The sequence below is a fragment of the Perca flavescens genome, chromosome 7 (assembly GCF_004354835.1).
Source record: "Perca flavescens isolate YP-PL-M2 chromosome 7, PFLA_1.0, whole genome shotgun sequence".
Lineage (NCBI taxonomy): Eukaryota > Metazoa > Chordata > Actinopteri > Perciformes > Percidae > Perca > Perca flavescens.
In genome coordinates this window covers 3,304,610-3,328,984 of record NC_041337.1, presented here as the reverse complement: position 1 = coordinate 3,328,984, position 24,375 = coordinate 3,304,610, and the positions used below count along the sequence as shown (strand labels likewise).

At 39.3% G+C, this 24,375-nt stretch overlaps 1 protein-coding gene across 5 annotated transcripts; it reads left to right on the top strand.

Moving 5' to 3' along the window:
• Positions 1–296: 296 nt before the first annotated feature.
• LOC114559282 (histone-lysine N-methyltransferase SUV39H1) lies at positions 297–23,212 on the top strand. 5 transcript variants are annotated; one of them, XM_028583866.1, is made up of 6 exons: positions 297–356; positions 1,359–1,504; positions 9,610–10,269; positions 18,593–18,739; positions 19,243–19,372; positions 21,444–23,212. In XM_028583866.1, exons 1-6 carry the CDS (start codon positions 338–340, stop codon positions 21,575–21,577), a joined length of 1,236 nt encoding a protein of 411 aa, XP_028439667.1. In that variant the 5' UTR covers positions 297–337; the 3' UTR covers positions 21,578–23,212. The 5 variants fall into 5 exon arrangements, with proteins under 5 accessions (XP_028439667.1, XP_028439669.1, XP_028439671.1 ...); XM_028583868.1 differs by having other exon boundaries at positions 322–356; positions 1,295–1,504; XM_028583870.1 differs by having other exon boundaries at positions 333–356; positions 1,366–1,504.
• The last annotated feature ends 1,163 nt before the right edge of the window (positions 23,213–24,375 follow it).

Sequence of the window (24,375 nt, the reverse complement as noted above, 5' to 3'; positions counted from 1 at the left end):
TTTGATATCTCTCACGTTCTTTTTTTTTTTTTTTTTATGGATAGTTTAAATACATATGCTGACAGTATACTCGTTGCCTTTGTTGGTTGGATTGGTTAGTTTTAGGCAAACGTAGTGTGATTGGGTAGGGTTAGCCAGGGTAAGCCAATCAGAGGCAGAGTAAGACACAGTAGGGCGGGACGCAAATTCGCTTCTGGTCAACCCTCCTGACGACATTTGAACCAATGAGAGGGCTGATAGATGACGCTCATCCAATCAGCAGCCGCTACAGTCTACCCTGCAGCAGGATCCTCCCCACCAATGTAACTTCTTCTATTTTGGCGGCTGTGTAGAAAACATGGCGGAAAATTTGAAAGGTAACTCATAAGGACTACGTATGATTTTATTTCCCATTATATGTTTAATAACTTTTGTTATTAGCTCAAGACTAAGCGTACAACTTTTGAAAAACCTTAAATATGCACGCTTGCCTGTCATCGAGTTCACATAACACGAACGTGAGCAGTGGGGATTGTACATTATGGTGACGAGGAAGTTAGTTGTCTGAAGTAACGTGAACGATTCTTGCAGTTTAATGCAGCCTTTTGTGGGAAAATTCTCCGCTTGTGAATTCAGATTGACTTTAACTTGGCCTAGAAATAGGCTATCTGTTTTAGAAAGCATTACGTTACATGAAGAAGTTTAGCGCTGTGTATTTTAGGCGCATCCTGCGTGGTTTAGTGGTTAAAACTGTTTTCGATAGGCTTCACGCGCCATGCAGCCTCACGTACACGTTTAAATTGAATGTAATGTGTTTTTGGCTAATATTTGATGTTACCGTGATGGGCAACGTTATGTGTGCGACGATTCTAATCCAAAAGACTGGTTCCGGCTTCGGTTTCTTCGACTTTCTTTAAAAACACGAGGTAACGTTATTGCTTTTGTGTTCATTAGGAAGCGTCACATATGAAAAAGTAAAGTTGAACATAAGGGAGCCAAACGTGTTCTAACGTTAGTCGATTTAAACAACTGTTAATGAGAGACCGCACCACTTAGCTAGCTAGCTAGTAGTTCAGTAAAGGCTGTGCTTTTAAAGTGCTTTTGACTCGGTATCCTCTTCAACTGCGGCTGCCGTGTTTGGCGGTAAAAAGCGGAGTTTTCAGATTAAAACAACATTTTGAGATAAAACGCTCTACACCGAGTTATGTGTGCCCAATTAATTATTATCCCATGTATCCAGAATGTTAATAGTCAGTGATATTGCTATGCACCTCTACCAGTGAGCAGGGCCAATTTATAATTGACTGACTTTTAGGTGGAGTTTGGTATAGCCTCAGTGCATTTTCCACTACCTGAGTTAAAGGGAGTTGCTGTGTCAGATTGCAGCGTTCCTTGGAAGATGTCCTGGGATGAGCTGGAAGCCCTCTGTCGCAGAGAAAGACTCCACTGTAAACAGCTGGGGGTGAACAGAACCAATCCCAATGAGTATGATGTGGAATTCCTCTGCGACTACAAGAAGACCAAGGTAAACTATCCGTATTATTATAACACATGACCGTTTCTTCTAACATCTCTGTTCATCTGCTGCATTGCTAGTGTTCAGAACTTTGCATTACATACCCTGTACACTATACATTTGCATATGTGCTGGACACTATAGCTCCAGGCCACTGCTATTCCTTTAATTGAAACCCTTGTAAATAAAGCTACTAGGACAGCACCCCAATTTGATAGTTTATTGCCACACATGGGCCGTTTCGGGAAGCGCCCTTCCTCGGCGTGTGCAAAAGGCAATTGCAACCAATACTCACACAGGTGGGTTTAACTATACAACCATACTGCACAGGTGGAGTAAATCATCCACAACTAGCACTTCAATAAGAACAGGAAGTCAAAGAAACACTCTGTTATCACACATATATCAGTTTGTACACAGTCTCCAGATGTTGTTATTAAGAGTAGCTCTGTCAAAATGCTCTACATGTGATCTGTTGCTGATGTTAACAGTTGATCTGTTGCTGATGTTAATAACTGACTGTAGATGATCTGTTGCTGGTGTTAATAACAACAGACCGTAGATGATCTGTTGCTGATGTTAATAACAGACTGTAGATGATCTGTTGCTGGTGTTAATAACAACAGACTGTAGCTCGAACACAGCTCTACTTTGCAAATTTTTACAAACAAGCCAAAACAAATGGTTCTCTGCAAATGAGGTATACAGGATGAATGCGTAGCCTACTTATCGTTCCATTCATCATTAAAGCTTGGGGTTTTTCCAGGTCAACTTTTCGCTTCAACCTCTTTGACAGTGACATTTTTACCTGACAACAGGCCTTTCTTTCTGCAAGCATTTTCCACCAATCAGGACACTGCATACTGCAACAACCATGTTTCCTTAATCAGACTGTAACCATCACTCCTCAGTGAACTGCCTCCTAGTCTGAGATAATTTTCTAGTTAAAGAGTAGGGGTGGGCGATATGGACAAAAAATATCTATTTTGACGATAATTAGACGATATCCTTTTAAAAATGTGTTTTTAAAAGTCAGTTACTTAATCACTGATGAGAATAATGGGCACAATGTTGAATGAAAACATTTATTTTCTTTAAAATGTAAGTATTAAAGTAAAACCAATTCAAAGACATAAAATACTAATACTATGTACTTGTACTAATTGAACTAGTGTAGGAACATTGAAGTCTGAGTACACATTCAGTTGTACACCTCTGCTGTAATGTAAATTGTGCAGCATACAAGCAAGATGAAATCATAACAATAAACAAAGTGCTCTGTTCTGTAACATATTGCACACAACCATGTCCTTATTGGAAGCAGTCCTGGAGCTGGGATAGGGCAGTGTCAGGCCAGGTTTTGATAGTCCTTCTACTTGGCTGTATAGTCCTTCTGACTGGGATTTATGCTGGGATCAGGAGTAGTTGGATGTGACTTGACTGGCCCAGGTGAGGGAGAGGTGCAGTTCTCTGTTTCTTGATGTTAGAGTATACATGGTCTAATGTGTTCTTCCCTCTAGTAACAAAATCTACATGCTGGAAAAAAAGCTGGGGAGTACAGACTTTAAGGACGCCTTGTTTAAGTCCACTGCTACAATATTTAGCCCCCCGCGCTGCAGTTTGATCACTATAGTTAGCAGTGAGCCAAACTTGTGCTAACGTTAGCATCAGGGGCTATGTGGACGGCAGTGTGCCATTTTCGTGGTAAATAAAATGGCCTGCATATTACCGACAGGGCTTCCAGGTCAGGTGAGCCGTGCTGGGCAACGATCCTGAGCTAGTAGCCGCTGCACAATAGCGCAACGCCATCTTTGTTGACATTAGTGAATGTGTAGCATTCCAGCGTGTTTTGAAATGTTTTTTTCTAAATAATTTAAATACTCGATAATGTCAATTTGCACATCGTTAACACAACAATGACGATATTATCGTATAAGATATATATCGCCCACCTCCATTAAAGAGCCAGATGTCATTATGGAGTTTCCATGTTTTTTTTAGGAGTTAGCTCACACTAATACATGTAAAAAATACAGCATTAATTAAGTGATTCGGCACACTTCTTTTTAATGCTGGTGAATGATAACTGGTATTTCTCTGTTTCCTTTTACATGTACTTCAGTGTGTAAATATGTCCCCTCTTTTTTTCACCTTAACATCCAACATAGTGTGACTTTAATGGATTCCTGTCTCGAGTTTATGAAGGCATGCAACTCCTCCAACTCTACTATGGTACCACTCCAAATAAAAAATAAATCATCTATATACCTCCAACTTAGAATAGGGATTGTGATTATAAATGAAATCTAACTCAAATTTCTCCATAAATAAATTAGCATTAGCAAAGACCCAAATATAGCCTATTCATACGCCTGTTCATTGTTTTTCTCATGTGAATAGGGTAAAAATGTTAACCTTTTTTAGATATCACCATGAAAATTACTGAGTTTATTACTTACATCAAGACAAACAAAAAATTGATTACAAGTTTTTTGAAATTGTTAACATGGGCAAACGGTGCATAATCTAATTACGTATGTGCTAATTTGCATAAATACCACAACAGATCTAAACATTGGGTATAGCCAGGTGAAAATGTCTTGACATATAACAGTAAAAGACTTAATGTTAAGGTCTGAATGGAACCCATTTAAGCTACACATGAGCATTAATATATAGAGGCAGGAAGAAGTACTTTAAACCAGCCATGTTGACAAACAATTTCAAAAAACTTGTAATCAATTTTTTGTTTCTCTTGATATAAGTAATAAACTCAGTAATTTTCATGGTGATATCTAAAAAAGGTTAACATTTGTCTTGATGTAATCAACTCAGTAATTTTCATAGCGATATCTAAAGGTTAAAATGTTTAGCCTTTAGTCAAGTAGCCCTGGTTGAAGACATTTTCACCTGGCTACACACATTAGAGCTGTTGGTACGAATACCGAAAGTCGAATACAGTATAATTTCAAATAGTAAAAAAAAAAAAAAAAAAAAAAATCAATACAATTTGAATGCTGAAATTACTATTCGAATGTGACTTTTTTTTAAATGCATATGTTGGCTAACGTTAGCTAATCTCTCTCTTCTCGCCTTGGCCTATGTGTCACTCATGTCACGTCTTTTGAACAATAACTTGGCAGGAGTGAGAAACACAAGGCATTGTGAGGTCTAAGCTAACGTTACGTACAGAGTAACATTAGTACAACATTACGGAGCTAACGTTACTTACCGAGTAAAGTTAGTACAAGGGGGAGTGACGGGCTGCGTTTGGAAATCGTAAGAAGGGCGGGAAATAGTTTAAACATGACTTTAAAATCGACATCCACAGAGCCAAAGTGCTCATGTTAACATTAGTTAACTTGGTGTTTTCTAACTGTGTCGCGAGGTATAGTAACATTAGCTTGGAGGTTCATGGAGAGAGCTAAAGTTAATATTAGCTGCCCTGTAGCTGTCAGAGTTAGCTTCGACTTCATATATTACCTTCTAATAGCTGTACTCAAACTAACGTGACAATCTGCTAGAAAGAGGTTGCTTATAAATCACTGAAATATTAGTGGCTTGGTTATTAATGCAGTTAGCAATGTTTGTTACTTTAGTTTATGATTTATCGTTTCGGCTGTGGTTTCTAATGTGATGTCATTGTGCTAACTGAGCAACGTTAGCCTTTACATGAGAGCCGCTTCGCTACACTTGTTAGATAATGTTTCATTCCAGAGTTCTCTGTTGATTTGTGTTAGTCGCTGTGTGTCCGTGGTGGAAAATGAATGTAAACAAAGTTGTGTGCAGGTCCCCTCCAAGGCCAGGCTGATGTTAGAAGTCCCTCTAGTGGACAGAGCATGTAACAACAACCACATGCTTGTAGTGGCATTGAGTGGGATGCATAAGCGTGAGTAGTGTAGTACATATTATTTAACAGGCTGCAATTGAGCATTACATATTTGAATATTATTTGAATATAAAAAAAAAAAAATTCAAATAGTATTATAGAGGAAGATTGACAGCTCTAATACACATCTTTTCTTTGTTCTGGATCACAATGGCCCCTTATCTGCAATGTACTCGTTATTCATCAACTCTGCTAAAGCCTTCCTCTCTGACTCTAAAAGGTTAGAGGGCAAAGTTTTTAGTTGAGTCCATAATCTCTTTCCACTAAGCGACAGTAGGTTTCAGCTGATGGATTATTAACCAGTGGTGTAAATTTGCTTTTAGGTTTGAAAATCTTTCTATCAGTGTTGACAAGTTGTGCTATGAGAAGACACAGGATTCCTGACAGTGTCTTTCATGTTAAAGGCTTTCAATCTTATGCCTCGAAAAAAAAAAAATTACATGATTCCACTCTGGTAGTAATTCCACTTTGGTAGTAAAAGCAGCTACCTTCCTAGTGGGAACAAATGACAGACCAAACCAAAAACAAAACCTAAATGATTTGCGTCCATGTTTAAGTTGACTTTATTTTTTTATTTTTGTGGTTGTGTTTCTTTGGCCTGATTATGTAGTTTTAGTTTGGTTTTAGTTTTTCTTGTTGATTTTAGTTTTTATTCAGTTTTAGATACCAAAATTATTTATGTTTAAGTTTGTGTTTACTAACCCTAATCTGGACTGGTTGTGGCTCCCTCCGTTGGGATTGATGTGCTAGTTGCAGATGATTTACTATTTTTTATTTTTTTTCTCTCCCTAAAGTCCTTGAAAGAACTGATTTGAATTAATCAGCACAGGGTTAAAATATAAATTCATCAGCCAGTTAACCACTGTATAATTCTAAAGTTAGACCGATGCTTATTTAAATAGCACAATTCATACACTAGAGTAATACAACGTGAGGTAGTAATAGGGCTGGGCAATATATTGATATGAGGCTAGACATCGTCTTAAATTTTGGATATTGTAATATCTTGCTATGACACGTGTTGTCTTTTCCTGGTTTTAATGGCTGCATTAGGCCTGTTGCAATATGCAATAAATTAATTAATCTCATGATGAATAAAAATGGGCTTGATAATTTTTAAATGGAAATTATTACTGCTGGAAAATTTCCATTTTTTTGTTTTTGATTGCGTTTATGCTTAACGTAGCCCAGTAATGTTAAACGTGGCTGGGGAATATTCAGGTTACTACAATATGAACACGAAGAAGAAACGCACTTGTTACGAGATGTTTTAAAAAAATAAATAATAATTTGACTTTAAATATCTGATATTTGCCTTATCAGCATGTCTTCTCCTCTTCATGACATTGTGGCAATTAATCTATGTTGCATAATTTAAGAACAATAACATACCAAAACTGTACTACAAAAGTTATCAATAATTTCTCTTTAAAAAATAAAAACCCAATAATGATTCATGATGACTATAGCCAACATTGGAAGTTTACAAAGAGTGAGCGAAGGCAGCAGTGTCATAACTTTGATGCGCGGTCACGAAAGGCTTGCATCACGTAGACGCGCCAACAGTTTCATTGTCATTACTTAGAATTTCTCGGCAGAAACTACGCAATAGAGCTTTAATGATGGTTGAATATTTTAAAAAGAATGTATGGTATTTGAAAGTTGAATACTCCGAATGTATGACAGATGGGAACATGTACAGAGTTCCTACATGAATGTATTAATGAGTACATGGCATTTGAAAATGCATGAATTTGTTCAACATTCCGTCAATGCATGTGAATAGGGAAAATTTACCTGAAACATGAATATTTTGGAAAGTATGAAAGGTGTCAGTTGTAAAAGTACAAGTAGGCATGTGCTGATTGAGGTTAATGTTTTGCTATTGAAATAAGATAAATGTGGAAGGAGGTAGGGCTGGGCGATATGGACCAAAAGTCATATCCCGATATATTTTGGCTGAATATCGATATACGATATATATCCCGATATTTTTTCCGCAAAGTGAGAGCAAATGTTCAGTCAAAGCCAAAATCAAATATGACATGTCACATGTAGTTTCATAGAAACAGTTGCAAAATCAAATAAATAATAAACCGGTTTCTTCACCTGGTTCATGATTAAATGCTCAGCTGTTCAAATAACAATAAAATGTAAACCTAAATACTGTATAACAGGAGTACCTTTTTTGAAATCAAAGCTCCATATTTGTGATTCGTTCCAAAGGTCAATTAAGCTTTTAATATTAATATAATCTACTTTGTTCAAAATGTAATGCCTCATGCCTGTAAGCCTAGGTTTATAGTCCCATTCTTCCACTTGATACTGCTTCCACTTAAGTAAACTAAAAGATGAACTATCGACTACAAAACAAAGAAACTAATGTGTTAATACAAAGAATATTTATTATGATCGTTTCACAGATCTGAGTCCAAACGGAAACTTCACCCTTCTGAACTAAGAGTTTCTGCTTCAAGGTGAAGTTTAAAACAGACTGAAATGTCCAGGCTCATTCCTCCACTATTTATTTCTGTATGTATTTATGCATTACATGTCATTTTAACGGGCACTGAGCTCCAGATCCTGCAGCCGCAGACGGTCTCTGCTGCCCCGCTGTAGCTTCTCTCCGTCCGCCTGCCGCCGGCAAACTTAGTGGAACTTTCCGCCGATATCGACATACAGGTCGTCCTGGACTACGTGTAAGATCCTACCGATCACCACTCTGTCTTTGGCTGGTCCGATTTGGATCAGCGGGGACCCGGCGCAGCAGCGAGGCAAAGCTGTGTTTTCCCGGGGAAGAGACGCTGCGGCCGCCACGGAGCTCTCCGCCTCCCGCTGCCGCCGGAGCTCAGATTGCTGGTCGAAGGCGGCATACATAATCATAAAACACATTGTCACCTGTTAAATGTTATTCATTGCTGTTTGTTCTTTTCATTTCCTCTATCGAACATAATTAAGCAGTACAAAAGTCCGGCATCTTTAGCGTTGATCTGAATGCTTCGGACCCCTGTTCCAAGATGGCGGCGGTTTTGACGTATGTTTAGAACCTCAAGGCGACATCTCTGTATATATCTATGGGAGCAAGGATCACATTTGAACTATATCGATATATGCGATATGGTCTAATTCCATATCTCATTTAAAAATATATCGATATATTTTTTATATCGATATATCGCCCAGCCCTAGAAGGAGGTGACTTGCCAAAAAAACTAGAGAGAATAGAATTAGATGTTTCACACAGCATTCACACAAGTAATATTGGTGTAGCCTAATCTTTATCTGCAACTGTTCAGAAATACAGAGTTTAAACAGAACATGACGCTTCAAACTATTCGGTACAACCATAAAATGATGGCCAAATGGAATTGGTGAAATAACTTTGTCCGATACAGTTTGAATCATATCTTTAAAGTGTAAAGTGCAGGTTAACCACCTCAACCAATTAATATGTAAATAAAGTGCTCAATATGTATATATTTAAACATTTCTGTCTTAAAATGCGTTAAAATAACATTTATTGGGGTTTCTTCAAAGGTAGCATGTTTTGTACAGTAACTGGGTGATGATGTCATAAGAGGGAGTAGCAACCCATTGCAAGTACATAGACAGACCAACAACAGGACAATTTGATCCATTTTCGCCATCTTATAAATCACTAAATTCACTTCTGACAACGTTTTAGGCGCAAAATTAACTGTTTAGATTTCAAATATAGTCTTGAGTAAATCGTTGCTAAAAAAACGAATCATTCGTTTGTCCTGGTAGACCCTCTGCCCTGTTTCTGATGTACTCGTACATCCCGCACAAACACAATAGTTTACCATTTTTGCTAGCTAGCTAGGTCTCAAATATAACTGCTAGCCTACTAGCCGTCAGACTCTTGGAGTCCCTCTTATGACGTCACACCCCGCCTAGTGGAAGGGAGGGGGAGTGCTTAAAACCACTGTTAAAAAGTACCAACTTTTCATATTATATTCAGCATTTTGTTATAAAAAGCCATACAAAACAATGATGGGCGGCTCTAATCTTTGTTTAATAAACACATTGCTTAACTTCATGAAAAATTTAACCTGCAATTTACACTTTAACATTAAGCCTGGCATGCTTTTTTGGTGCTCTCGTCAAAAATCAGTTGTCTGTGTTGATATAGAAAAGAATGCATAAATTAGAAATGAGAAAGAATCCAATCTTTGCCCCTAACTGAAGTAGTTGTGTGTTTCAGGAGGAGGAGTTGTACCTGGTAAAGTGGAGGGGCTTTCCAGAGTCTGATAACACCTGGGAACCTAAAAGGAACCTCAAATGCCCCAAACTGATGAAGCAGTTCCACCGGGACTTGGAGCAGGAGCTGAGGCGCCACAAGAGACGCTGCACCCCTAAAAGACTGGATAAGGAAGTTGCCTTGTACCTGGTCCAAAAAGCCAAACTCCGTCAGATTTTGCAGCGCTGGGAGGCCCATTTGAACCAGACACGCAACCACCCAGGTCGCATTTTTGTCCTTAACGAAGTGGACTTTGAGGGCCCCCCAAAAAACTTCACCTACATCAACAACTACAAAGTAGGCCAGGGCATCGTGTTAGATGAGATGGCCGTGGGCTGTGAGTGTAAGAACTGTTTAGAGGAGCCGATAAATGGCTGCTGCCCTGGGGCCTCCCTGCACCGCATGGCCTACAATGACAAGGGGCAGGTCCGCATCCGGCCGGGACAGCCCATTTACGAGTGTAACTCTCGTTGCAGCTGTAGCCTCGATTGTCCGAACAGAGTGGTGCAGAAGGGCATCCAGTTCGACCTGTGCATCTTTAAGACGGAGAACGGCCGGGGGTGGGGTGTTCGCACGCTGCAACATATCAAGAAGAACACATTCATCATGGAGTACGTGGGAGAGGTAAGACCTGGCCAAAAACAGATGCGCCTCTTTAACGTGTGTGTGTGTGTGTGTGTGTGTGTGTGTGTGTGTGTGTGTGTGTGTGTGTGTGTGTGTGTGTGTGTGTGTGTGTGTGTGTGTGTGTGTGTGTGTGTGTGTGTGTGTGTGTGTGTGTGTGTGTGTGTGTGTGTGTGTGTGTGTGTGTGTGTGTGTGTGTGTGTGTGTGTCAGACAGACATCCAGTTTTGAAATCCAGAAGCTTTGTAATCCAGCCTGGAACTACTGTGTCTTTTGTACAACAAATCCATAATCCTTATATCAAGCTATATCTCCGCATCACTTCAAGCTAGCGTTGTTCCGATTCTTCAGCATGAAGGCTTGTCCTTTCCAAAAAGGGCTTCTGTGCAACGATAATCCTTCCAGAATCTTTGTAATCAGTCTTTTTGGAGACTTTGCACAATTGTTCCAGAACTATATATCCGCAACTGAACGGTTAGTTATTCATCTTTGAGCTTGAAAAGGTATCGTTTTACTGTAGGGCTGAAACGATTCCTTGAATAATTCGATTACAAAAAATCCTCGATGCAAAATGACTTGCCTCGAAGGTTCGTTAAATCAATGTATCGCTGACGGACGGCGTTTCCGCACAGATCATTGTTACTGTCGCACACCAGACACTTCTGCTGCTAGCGACACATGCTAGAGCGTAAATAGCGAGGGGCTAAGAGAAGAGACAGACTGGAGAAAACAGAAAGAGTCCAAAGTTTGGAATCTGTTCAAACGTAATTAAAACGTAAACTCTGTACAGTGTGTCTACTGCAAAATCAAACTAGTTTACCACAATAATAGCACAACGTTAATGCTTCAGCATCTCAACAGGAAACATTTGAGTCTAACTCTATCATCCATTCCACAAAGAGGACCCGACAAAGTCTGAGTCGTATGGACGATGAAACTAAACCAAAGACAAGAAAATAAGTAGTGGTGACCACAATTCGATCTAAAGAGCCGACGCGTTGATCCCTTCAGAAAAACAGCCGATTGTTGCGTCTCTCTCTCTCTCTCTCTCTCTCTCTCTCTCTCTTTCTTTCTAAATATGTAACAAAACTATTGTTAATTATTGCTCTTCAATAAAACAAAGTATTTCTTATCCGATTAATCGATGGAATAATCGATAGAATACTCGATTACTTTATTGTTAATTTGTTGCTGGTTCTCCCTTTTGAAAGCTGTCCACGGCTGTGTCCTGCTAAGTAGAGGGATTGAAGAGGCGATCTGCCCGGATGATGATGCAGGCCAGCCCATTGTATCACAGATTTCTCACATATACAGTGATGTTGATTTTCAATGTAACGTAGGCTCACGGTATTCCGGACACTTGGCCTTTTATTCTGCAAATTCTATAAATATTTTTAGGCCTTTTTATTGGATAGGACAGCTGAAGACATGAAAGGGGAGAGATAGGGGGAATGACAAGGGCCGCAGGTCAGAACCGAATCCGCGGCCACTGCGTCGAGGACTGAGTCTCTGTATATGGGTGCGCGCTCTACCAGGTGAGTTACCCAGGCCCCAGAACGTTCTTAAGGCCTCACAGAATATTTGAGTAATTCTTTTTTGCAAATATTTAGACTTTTTGAAGGGATATACACATTTACAGAGGTCTTTTGTCCGATGTGAAATTTCCAGCTATCTGGTATACCGTTAGCCCTCTCGGTAATCCGGACTCCGTGTCAATAACGTGGCATCATGACTTTGCGTAAATATACACGCCACTTTCATAAAGCCAAATGGCGGGTTATTGTACGCATTTTCAGTTATCCACATGTATGCCTACGCTGTATACAGCTGATGTAAACATACCCACCACGTGGCCTCGCCACGTTGCGTGTTATCGCAAGAACGCGACGTACTATCGCGAGAACAACGTCACACACCTGTTAAAAAAATTAACAATAAAAAAATTGTTGGGTTTAGGAAAAGAACACAGGGAAAGGCTTTAGTAACAAAACAGTGACAAAAACACGCTTAGGAAAACAATAAATGGTTGGGTTTAGGAAAGAAACATTGGGTAAGGCTTATTAAAAAAGAAAAAAAAGAAAAGGAAAAAAACGGCTGAAAAACCGCCACATGCGGGACGCAAACCCAGCTCTCCCGGATGAAAGTCCTGTGTTTTACCCATCCGCCAACCCAACCTTTCTCCTTACTCAATCCCCCGTTCCTTTATACTACTCCCTACAGCGGAAATTGACTCGCAATGTAGGCCGATGGTGGCCGATTTGCGTTGATATACACGCAAAAATGCGATTATGCGTCTTGATAACACGCAAAAACGGAATACAAATTGGCGGCAATTCATGAGATCAGTCTGGTGTCGAGATTTCTTCCGAATGATTTGCTCAAAATGTGTCAATCGAACTTTAGTATATGTGTGAGACCCCCCACCGTTTTTGGTACAAAGCCTCCCTTTGCCAACTTTCAAAATTTTCATTTATTTATTTGGAGAAAAAAAGGTTTGCGGTTTGCCTTAACAAAATGTCTGGCTAAGATCACAAGGAACGCAAACACTTCATTGTCGAAACTTTACTAAAACATTTCTAATTAATGCAAACAAACTGCAGTTTTATTTTTATATAAAATTGGCCACACTATAGACTAAGCTTAGGCCATCAACATAAACAGGAGCATAAGCTCAACCAGCACTTTTTTTTGTATTTATTTATTTTTTATAAACTGTAGCCTAAACTATGTCCGTGCCTAATGGAAGTATTAGTTTTTCCACTTGAACTGAAAGTGCAGTATTTTATTATGGCATTCCCATTTGGTCCATTCACTTTGTTCATTTGGTCCATTCACTTTGCAGCTGCAATCTTCTGTAGAAGTTTGTTATTCATCCACGGAGAAGGAAGGCATCTTGCTGCTAATTAGCTTTAGCTAAGTACTATGTTTCTAGGTACTGCAGTACAGGCTTGTGCTATTGGTAGGCCACGCTCACGCAGTACTGAGGAGGTCATACAAATGTTGACATACGGCGATAGCCCACTTTATCTACGAGACAATGTAGAGTCTAGTGATTTATATAAGTGTCCAGGAGCCGCTGCTCGTAGTTTCTCACAGAAGAAAAGCAAGAATATCGGCAGAATTTTAGAAAGAACACGGGAGACACTTTGTTTCTCCCACTATAACTCTAGAGTCGGTACTCGCTCTGAAGATAATCACCATCACTCTCTCTACCACGCATGCACGCCAGCCCGGCTATCCTCTTAAAGAGATTGACACACACCAACACGCAAGTATGAACTTCAGGCCACTTATGTAGGCTATGGAGAAAGCTCTGCGTGGAGCCTCCACACAATCATAAATCACACTTAAAGATGCTCTATTTCCATTGACTGCAATAGCTTACACGAGTATAGAAATAAAAATTAGGATAGTATTGTCAAAAAGAAAAATTATGAAATTGACCACACTACTTCTACCATGAAATCAAAACTGTCATTTGTTTTCATTAACAAAATAATTTCCATTAGTTTGTTTTACAGTAAAAGATTTTAATCTATTGCAGGCTCAATTTTGAATACTTCAAATATCTGGCTGGATCATTTGAACAGCAGACCTGCCAACCTGTACGCATTTTGCTAAGTAGATACGCATTTTGACATCAAAATACGGTGATACGATTTGTCACTTTAAACTACGCGAAAATCGGGTGACTGCATGCTCTGAGTTCACTCGTTGACGTGTAGTAGCCGTCTCAGTCTTACTCTTGATGGTAGTAGGCAGCTAAAACAGCGTAGCAGCCACGAGCATGCTGGGAAAAAGAGAAGAGTTCAACCAATCACAGCGTCGGGTCCCTTCCTCTAATGTCAAAATGCGTAAGTCAAAATGCCAAGGAGTTTTTGCGTAGTTAATTGTACAAACAAAGCCAGTGATGGGTGCCTGATGTTTAACATACCTAGGGGGAAGCATGCTTTTGCCAAAAACCGGCGGAGGTTATGGCTTTAAGCCATAAGAGGGGCAGATTGGGGTCATATGCAAGAGTCAGGCTCCCATTGTATCAATCAGAAAAGTTGCAGCTTGTGGTTGTTCAGCTACCTGTCAGGGCTGTGGTACTCGAGTCCGGACCATAGACAGTTAAAGGTCCGGACTCGAGACAAGTTTAGACAGCTAGCTAAAGCTACGCCGATGTTTTGCTAACGTTAGCGCAACAGTGTTAGCCTAGCCTACTAGGTAAATATTACGACTGCCTTCGGAGTTTACTATATCGATATAGTAAACTCCGAAGGCAGTCGTCTGCGTCCACGTTGCCAACATAAGACCTGTGGCGTTAGTGCTCCTTTTGTACATAACTTTATTGAATGAAATATTAAGCTTCGCTCCTCTGAGATGGGTGGGTTTTTGTTACGTTACATACAAAGCTAACTGGCTATAGTTAGCCTACATTAGCTAACGTTGCCGAGACAGTGGCAGTAGAGCTTCGGCGAGCTAACCAAGACAGTGTTGTTGCCCTCTCGCCCACAATCAACCTCTGCTGCAAAAAACAATCAACCTGCAGTGATGTTTTGAAACTAACATATCGTACCTTTTCCCAGGAATCGTGGCCATTATTTTAAGGCATAAACCAACCATAAGGGTACACTCAGGAGTAACCCTGCTGCTAACACGGGCTATTACATTAGCCTAAAATGATAATTATAGCCATACATATATATCACAGTAACACTGCAAAATTAAAGACCGACAAACAGATCCAACTAAAATCATGTTTTATTGAGTCAGCCGTTATATACAAACAATAAGGAAAGCTTAAAGGAATACGCCACCGGAATGCATGTCGAAATTCTAGCAGCGATGTTTCCCCATTGGAATGAATGGCAAACAAGAGCTCACCAGCTCACAACAAATGATTAAATTGTAATCGGTCAAAAACGTTAGCTTTGTAAGACCATCGTGTATGTGTTATATAAATACCACGACGAAATTCAAAGTGTAAATATATGCAATGTATATCGAAAGTCTAGCCGCGAGGTTTCCCCATTGGAATGAATGGCAAACAGCTATAGCTAACTTCTCATAACGAGAGCTCTCCAGCTCACAAAAAATGATTAAATTGTAATCGGTCAAAAACGTTAGCTTTGTAAGACCATAGAGTGTGTATGAGTGTGTGTAAGTCCTGCATTCAACATCTTCCCTGTGTAATAGTACAAAAGTATTATGAAAATATACTTAAAGTACCTAAAGTAAGTGTTCATTATGCAGTGTAATTTATTTTATTGGATTATATTATGATCCAATTAATTGTATTAAATATGACTGATAATTTAAATAAAATGTTTTATTTAATTCAAGTAGCCTACTTGAACATAATTATTTTCTAGGGTTTAAAATGTATACAGATTTGACATTTAATGGCACATTTATTCCGCGTGCGTGTCGACTTTGACAATAAATCCGTAAGTTACTACTCAAAAAAGTTTGTCAAGGTTGGCAGGTCTGGAACAGTCTGAAGATGCTGTGTAGCTGTAGCAAGTTTGGGGGTCAATTGAGCTAAAACTATAGGAGGAGTTAGGTTTAATTAGTTTTACAGTTTTTGAGAAAAACAGTGTGATGGACATTGTAATTCTTCGCAGCTTGAAGTTGCTGTAGCGCCACCATTAGGACTATTATCCTGCAAAGCCAGTTGAGAAAGTTTGGATTGGCGGATTTCATGGGAAGAAGATTACGATGATGATGAAGATCCGCAATTACAAAAGGACAAAACTATATTTTTCATTTTAATGTTTCAATACAAAGCAATCATTTAGCTTAGGGCTGCTCGATTATGGAAAAAAATATAATCACGATTATTTCAGTCAATATTGAAATCACGATAATTTAACACGATTACTCATTGACTTTTGGAAAGATGTTGTAATTATTGAACTTAAAAAACAGTGGAAAAAGTTAAATAAATAGTAAAAAAAAAACACAGCTGTGAAATTTGCCTCAATACTTGTCCTATTTAAACTTTATTTTTTTTATTCAGAAAAGAGAAAATAAGAATTTACTTGCAAAACGTAATGAGCTAGCCTAAATAATTGTATTTCTCGATTATTCCGTTTTTGTGATCATTGGGAGCCGAAATCATAATCCCGATTTAAATTTCGATTAATTGCACAGCCCTAATTTAGCTTCCGGCAGACTTACCACCTGGGCAAAGATAAATTGGAGTCATCATTGTGGTCTACAACTCGTTAACACAGATGTCCTGAACATATCTATCTCTCTCTCTATCTAGATCTTTATCTATAACTCTATCTCTCTATATATCTTTTTCAATCTATCGATCGATGGTAACAAAACCTAAAAGCAGAATTCAGGCTAAAATTTCTAAAGAAAGCATGAACTTTGTACTTTATTGCAAGTCTAAACCATGTCAAAATTTGCATTGGAAGTTTTTGAAGAATCAGACTTTAGCATAGCTCCCAAATTGTAACAGTCAGGTAGCTAAGTAAAAAAAAATTCTCAGCAAAACCAATTGATTCACTTAACTGTTTTTGGAGAAAGCAGTATGTAACCTTCTACTAAACATGACAAGTAGAATAGAAATAGCTCCAGGGCGGACCGGAACCCTTCAGTTGGCCGCTGCGGCGACTGGATTTCAGCCAGACGTGGGCATCAACACCAGGGGGTCTGATGTAGTCTGGTCCCGGAAACCGGACGGATTGGCAAACTTTCTTTGTTATAACTGTTAGCGTTGTTAGCATCCAGCACTGGGGTGTGGGTATAGTCCCTGGCTGGGGGCTAGCTGCAGCTGTGTCCCAGGGGCTGTTGATTGCTTTCATCTTCCCGACAAAGTCTCTTTGCAAAAAAACGTAGTGTTGGCGTAGTGTTGTTTTTGGCAGCATGTTTTCATTTGAGTTTTAGTCTAGTCTTTGTGTCAAGCTGTCATTTCAGTTTTTATTAGTTTTAGTCACGTTCATACTCTTTTTAGTCTAGTCAAGTTTCAGTTTGACTAAAAGTCCGAGCATTTGTCTTATTTTAGTCAGAATTATCCATGACTATTTTGGTCTAGTTTTAGTCGACGAAAATTGATGGCATTTAGTCTAAAAATTGTATTTTAGTCTCTTTTTAGTAATGCAATTCTATGTAATCCAGTCAATATAATATAAGTACCTAGTAGTATAGACAAAACCAAAATGTTGGCCAACAAGGGATGCTTAGTACACATTGAGTCAGTCACGTCTAAAGCTAATGTTAAAATGAGACCCATTAACCACAGCCTGATGAGTTGGCATTAGCTTTCTAAAATAGAAAGTTACGTTAATGTCTTGACTTCCCTCCATTTCATTATAGAATGGCTCGAGATGTCTCTTAAGGTTCGTGGTGTTTTTTTCCTGTGATTTTTGTGGCTGCATTTCTCCCCACATCCTGTTTTCTTTTCCACTTCTATGTAATGAAAGTTTTTCCAAATGCTGTTTATTCTTTTTCTCCCAAGGACGAACTCCGGCTGGCCGGCCACGGCCCCTTTCTCTGTGTCAGACTTCATTTTGTTTGTCGTCTCACTCTCTAACTCACCGCTGCATCTTCTAAATGAAATAATGCTGCGACGGAGCTTGAGGAAGTAACGTCGCCTGTGTCTGCACAGTGCGACCTGATGCAGCCCCTGAAGTGAGACACAGGGAACAGAAATACTGCAAAAAAAAAAATAATAACGCGACTAAACGAGACAAAATAACGTTATAACATTTCGGCTCGTTTTGGTCAACGAAAATGAAGAGTCTTTTAATTTTTATTACATTATACATTTAATTATAGTCATCGTCACATGACCAGCATTTACGTCGGCGTCTCGAAAAACAACACTAGTGTGGCACAAGGACTGTGGGTGCGCTAGCTGGCTAACTTAGCATTAGATTAGTCAACTTTCCATTAGGGCAGCACAATACATCTTTTTCTTTTCTTTTTTTATTATTGCCATCACAATATTGCGCAATAAACACATTGCGAAAGACTGCAACATATCGCAGAAGACACCCAGGGGTTTTGAGTTAGTGGAAACGAGTATCGGTAGAAGAAATGCACTCATCCACACACTGAGGAGCATGTGTTGCAAGGCTCTCCTGTGAGACTGGACAGGGGTTTCTGTTTTCTGGTCACCCAGTGTCCATGTTTGGGCAGTGCTGATGCACTTTCTTTCTCTATATCAATGAGAATTGATCAAATGTTATGTGGCCAAGCTTGTGTGTGCTGATATTGATACGTTGATAAAATATCTGAAGTGGCTATTTTGGGTTTAATTTTTGTGTTTTATTCAAAAAAATGGTTCAGGCTTTGGTTCCAGTATGATCCGGTCTTGTCTCCTCCAGATCATCACGACGGATGAAGCAGAGAGGAGGGGTCATGTGTACGACCGTCAGGGCTCTACGTACCTGTTTGACCTGGACTACGTGGAGGACGTGTACACAGTGGATGCGGCTCACCATGGCAACATCTCCCACTTTGTCAACCACAGCGTGAGTGTCTTCACACTGTAGAGACTAAATGGCAGACACACTGTGTACACCGGTGTGCAGCTCAAAGCTTCTTTCTTTTTTTCCTGCGGTCATATTGCCTGACATAACATTAGGCTGTCCTAATGGTTGAGGGGAGGTTGTTTTAAGACAAAGTCAATAAATCAATAATTAAGATAATAAAAGTCAAGTCAATGCCAGAACTTACCATTGCCATTTTCCTGTGTTTTAATTGAGTGATTATATGTGCATACATCATATTGGAGAGTATTTGAAATGTATCGGGTTGTCTGGAAAAGGATTAAGTGTCTCTGCAGCACCATATAAAAATAAAGCAGTAGACATCCAGTGACTTGTTGACCATGGTATTTGCATTGTTTGCATGGCTCCTCCCTTTCTTAGCACATACACTTTGGAAATCTGCTGTTTCTTTTGATTTTTTTGCTATTTTTTTTAAAGCACAGTCTGAGAAGTTCCTGACACAAAGTTGTTTTCTTTTTTTGCAGTGTAACCCCAACCTGCAGGTATATAATGTGTTCATCGACAACATTGATGAGAGACTCCCAAGAATTGCCCTATTTTCAACACGGGCTATTCGGGCAGGAGAAGAGCTCACCTTTGACTACAAAATGCAAAGTAAGTGTCTTTTGATTTAAGCAAATGTATTCTCGATTTAACACCGGCTGGTCTTAAACAAGCTTTAAAGGACCGTCGGCGGGATAATCTAGTTCTGTGTAATCAGCAGGCTCTAGACTAGACACACATTTAGTAATGATATCCAGCTCTTCTTATTGTGGTCAGTTAACAAGCAGGTCTTGCCAACAACATAGGATCTGATTGGTGCATCTCCACCTTCAATTGCTAAGTAGGGATGCACTGATCTGATGCTGATATTGGATTATCATGCCAATACTAGTCTCATGTCCAGCTCTTATCTCCCCAGCGCTGTGGAGTAAGGTCTGGCTACACCACACATACATTCTGGGATAGGAGAAAAAAATCCTCTGGGTTGTTTCCATTTCTTTAAACCAATCACAGTGCTCTTGGGCGGTGGCTCTGCTAAATGGTCTCTGGAAGGAATTTGTTTTGGTGGAACATTTGCACCCCGCAACAGAAAACGCCACGTACAATATTACATGAAGTTAACTAGGGCTGAAAGATTCAAGTCACTCGAATAATTCGATTACTAAAAATCCTCGATGCAAAATTTACTTTCAATTGAAATTTAATAGTCATTTAAGAACCACATTTTTAAAATGTGTGCAGATTAATTAATTTGGTTTACCCCCAGGACACCTGCAGGGCTCTGAACAGACCTGCCAATGTCCTTTAGTTTTTTTATTATTATTACTCCAACAATCTATTCTCTGGCTTTAGAAAATCTAGTCTGTGATGGGAGACTTTAGCCAATCACCGGTCATTTCAGAGAGAGGAAGTGCGTTCCTATTGGCTGTTCTACAAATATCAATCAATCAATTTTTGTCACATGAAATCGTACAAGTCCTTCAATAGTGTGTTCCCCAATCTGTTAAACAGGCAGAGGTCCAATCACTTTCAAAAACCACAATCTATAATTCAATAATTACAGACCAGTCTCCAAACTCCCCTTTCTTTCTAAATTCCTGGAGAAGGAATGTTTTAACAAATTTTTTTTTGTACAAATGTATTTCATCTAGACACAATTGGGGAAAAAAAGAAAAAAGTCTGGTACTAGGCTTGGGCCGGTTTTCCAAAAAATGTCAAACCGGTTTGATATCAAGCATAACACCGAACCGATATACCGAAGTTTACCACTAGGTGTTGCACTTGTCTCAGCCGCTCCTGAATGAGACGGGTGAAAAATGAGTGATGCGCCTCTAAGCCGTGCCGTTTTCCCTGCAGTGAGCTTATAATAATGTAGGATTCTCGTAGGGTACAGATTTGATCATTGGCAAATTATCAAAGATGTTTTATCAGTAAAGTTATGAGAGAGAGAGAGAGAGAGGGAGAGGGAGAGAGATCCACCCACCCACAGAACTGAAACAGACGAATCCCCTGGCGTTTGTCAGCAGCCACGGAGAGACTTCCTCCAAAAAGGCAGCAAGGGGAAAGTTTAGTCAACTTTGAGAAGAAAACGTTGTTTGTCCTTCTCCTGCAAATATGAAAACACTGGTGCGTTTTCAAGGATCCACCGAAAACGCTTGCGCGCTCCCCTCAGCAACGGAGTTGCAATGGAAGACGAGGGAGTTTCCTAGGATCAGGTTATTTATAGGTTAAGACTGCATGCTGTGTTTATGGTCCCGCTGAACCAATAGGAAGACTCAAAACTCTTGAAAGGGTGAAGACTACAATCTTGTAGTTATTTGACTTCCTGCCAGTTGTGAGGAGTTTCCCTTCTGGCTGGCACTTTCGCATAGAGGTGTGAATTACCCCGGCTTTGGGGTTTACATGCAGGCCAAGATTCCTTCTCCAGTCTCTGAGCACATGTGTGTCCTGTATCCAGAGGTCAGTTTAATCTGAGGCCTTTTGGTTAAAATCAGGTTTAACCAGACTCTTGGTCCCCAACAATAACCTCTTTGGTTTAACATTCTTCTCTTTCAGCTAACCTTTTTCCTCAGCTGGAAATGTAAAATGTTTCCATATCGCGGCACAGTTTGTTTTCTTTTGAGACCAACGTTGCCACATATCAACCAAGCGCTCTCCAATTCAACTCCTCTTTGTTTTCCAGTTGACCCGGTCGATACAGAAAGCACCAAAATGGACTCCAGTTTCAGTCTCGCGGGGCTCCCAAGCTCTCCGAAGAAGCGGATTCGAGTGGAGTGCCGGTGTGGATCGGACTCATGTCGAAAATACCTGTTCTGACAAAGGACTGCTGGGAACGCAACACTGACCACAGTGGCAAGATGAGGAACCTTGTACAGATTTGTATATGAATAATTTTTTTGTTTATGAAAGCTGAAATACACCCTCAACATTTTATACGTGAACATATGACAAACTCTTACCAAGATGAAAACCACAATCTAGAATTTCACATCTGTGATTTCCTTGAACAGAGCTGCTCTGTTTCCACTGAATTGAACGCTGCTTCAGTGGATTATTTGAGTACTTGATTGCAGTGATTTTAAATATCTTTCTATAATTAAGATAAGCATGTCTATTTGCCCATCCCTACAGAGGGCAGTACACAGAATGAACGGATATTTACTTTTTGAGTAAATCATATTCTGTGCTCGCTTTCTCTGTGCTGTGAAAATGTATTCTACAAGGACATTAAACTGGTAACTGCCCAAGCCTGTTCATCACTGTTCAATGATAATTCTGGTTTATTTTAGCTTGTTTTTTATATTTTTATTTTGCCCATACCGATGTCAACCTTGTTCTCACCAAGTTAATAGCTGAGCTCTGGGAACACAGACACATCACTAAAAAGAAGTAGTAGTAGGTTAGAGTTAGGAGTAGGTTAATTCAAACTTATTTTAGAAGAGGAAAAAGGTGAACAGTAAAGTTATGACTCAAACTGTTTTAAACCTATCACAGCTTACAGACCTACTGTGCTTACTGTAGTTTACTGTAGAATAAGGAATTATTTAGTCTGGCTATCACCAGACCAAGCTCAATCTTTTAAGACTGAACATTAGTCTGGGGGAGCAATGTTACTAAATTCTCCCGTCCAGTTTGAGCTTTAAAGAAAGCGATCGTCGCTTTGATTCCAACCTGTCTTGACTGCTGGGCTCTATTAACTTGGTGAGTGCAAACTGGTAGAAAATGATGGACAAAAGTACGAAAATTTAGATCAAAGTTGTAATAAACCGGAATACAATTTTAAACTTGTATAGTTGTATTGGTCCACTTCCCCCCCGCAGACATTGCTGTAGCAACCGGTGTTGATTGTCTTGAAACTCGGCAGTAAAGGACTTCTTTGTATTTTTCTTTGTACTTCTTAATTATTAAATGGCCATACAGTTGTCACGAAAGGCTCCGGGCAGTCACCACATTTTACTAAGACTACTGGAACTGAAAAGCAACCATAGCACCAGTGCCGGTTTTTGGTTTTTGCTCATACAAATTGAACAAGTTTTGGTTCCTGTACTGCAAATTGTAGTCCCAATTTGAGCGTGTCATCAGCATACGTACAGTATATCCCCAATTGTCCCCCATGAAAATTGTCCCTTATATGAGAGACTCTGTGTCTTTGAAGTCAGTAGGTAAAACTATCTGCATGGCCAAACACCACCAGGGATAAGTAAGAGAATGTTTTTATTTTTTTCTGATTTATGGTGAACTGATTTTTAAGTGACAAAAGGGTGGGGGGAGGGGTTACTTTTTCTATTAACTTTCCTTCTGTCACTCTTGTGACTCTGTACAATATTTTGTGGTCAAATAGGTGATTCTTTTACAGTGTGTGTATATTTAAACATTTTAGTTCTTAGAATTCCAGTGACTTTCTTACAGGTAAAGAACAAAAACCATGCAAATAAATAGCTTTAAAGTTAACTGCTGCTTTGATGTTTTCATTGTCGTAGTTTGACCCTGTTCCCAATGTATTGGCTATGGAGCTAGAACAGTGACGGTAAATTTTGGCATTGATCCAATGGATTGGATTATATTGTTTTCCAAATCTTGATTTATTATTTTGTAAGTTTTTCAGTTGACTCCTACATACTTTCAGCTAGAGGAAAGATTAGAATATCAAATGTTCATCTCTTTAAGGACACGTCTGCTAAATCTTTACTTGTTTTAACTCGTACTTTTAAAAAAATGATCAATCAGACTTACAGTGTGAGGGGCGTGGCCTTTCCAAATATATTTTGGGGCTATAATTACAGCTACACCATGTGGCCTTATTGTCTATTATCATAAACATGGTCAAGCAAAAATGTCCATAAACTGGCAGATATCTTAAGTGAAAATGGTCTGAGGCCATTTTCATGAAAATGAGCCACTGGACTGGGATAACATTTAGAAATGTATTGCTGATACCTCCAGAAATCCCAATACTCGTCAGATACACCTCAACTTTTTAAACCGATCTCACTCCACAAACCTTTCTTAATAGAACTTACTGTCCCACATATGCACTCTCTTGTTTCTCTCTTTCAGAAAGTGGTTTGCTGCTTATTGACAAAAATCTTGAATGTGAAGTACCATGCACACCCACTGTATTGCCTTTTGTGACCCTTGCTATATATCACAAAATCAAAAGTATTTTACTAGCCAGCCTAACGGCTGCAAAAGAATGCTGGCGTTGCTTTGGGAGTCTTCGACATTCTCCCCAAAATCTCCTGTGTTTCTCCATGTTAATATGGAATTTTCTGTGGCAAGGATGTATGGCGCCAAAGTAAATTATTGTATGTATGTATCTATGTATGCTGATCCACTGTTTGATTGGACTTTCCATTTTGAGATCGTAATTGAAATAGATTTTTGTTCTCTCTTTTCTTCAACGCTGAGGGCTTTGCCATTGGCGTTGGGTACTCACTTCAATTGATTTTCTATGTATGTGCATGTATATGCAAATATATTGTTTATTTGCACATATGCAAACAAATTCAAAATCTATTCATAAGCAACAAAGTGCACTTGGTGTATATCTTAATCCATTATAAAAGGAGAAAAAAATATAAAAATGATGGGAAAGAATGATAGACAAAAGATAA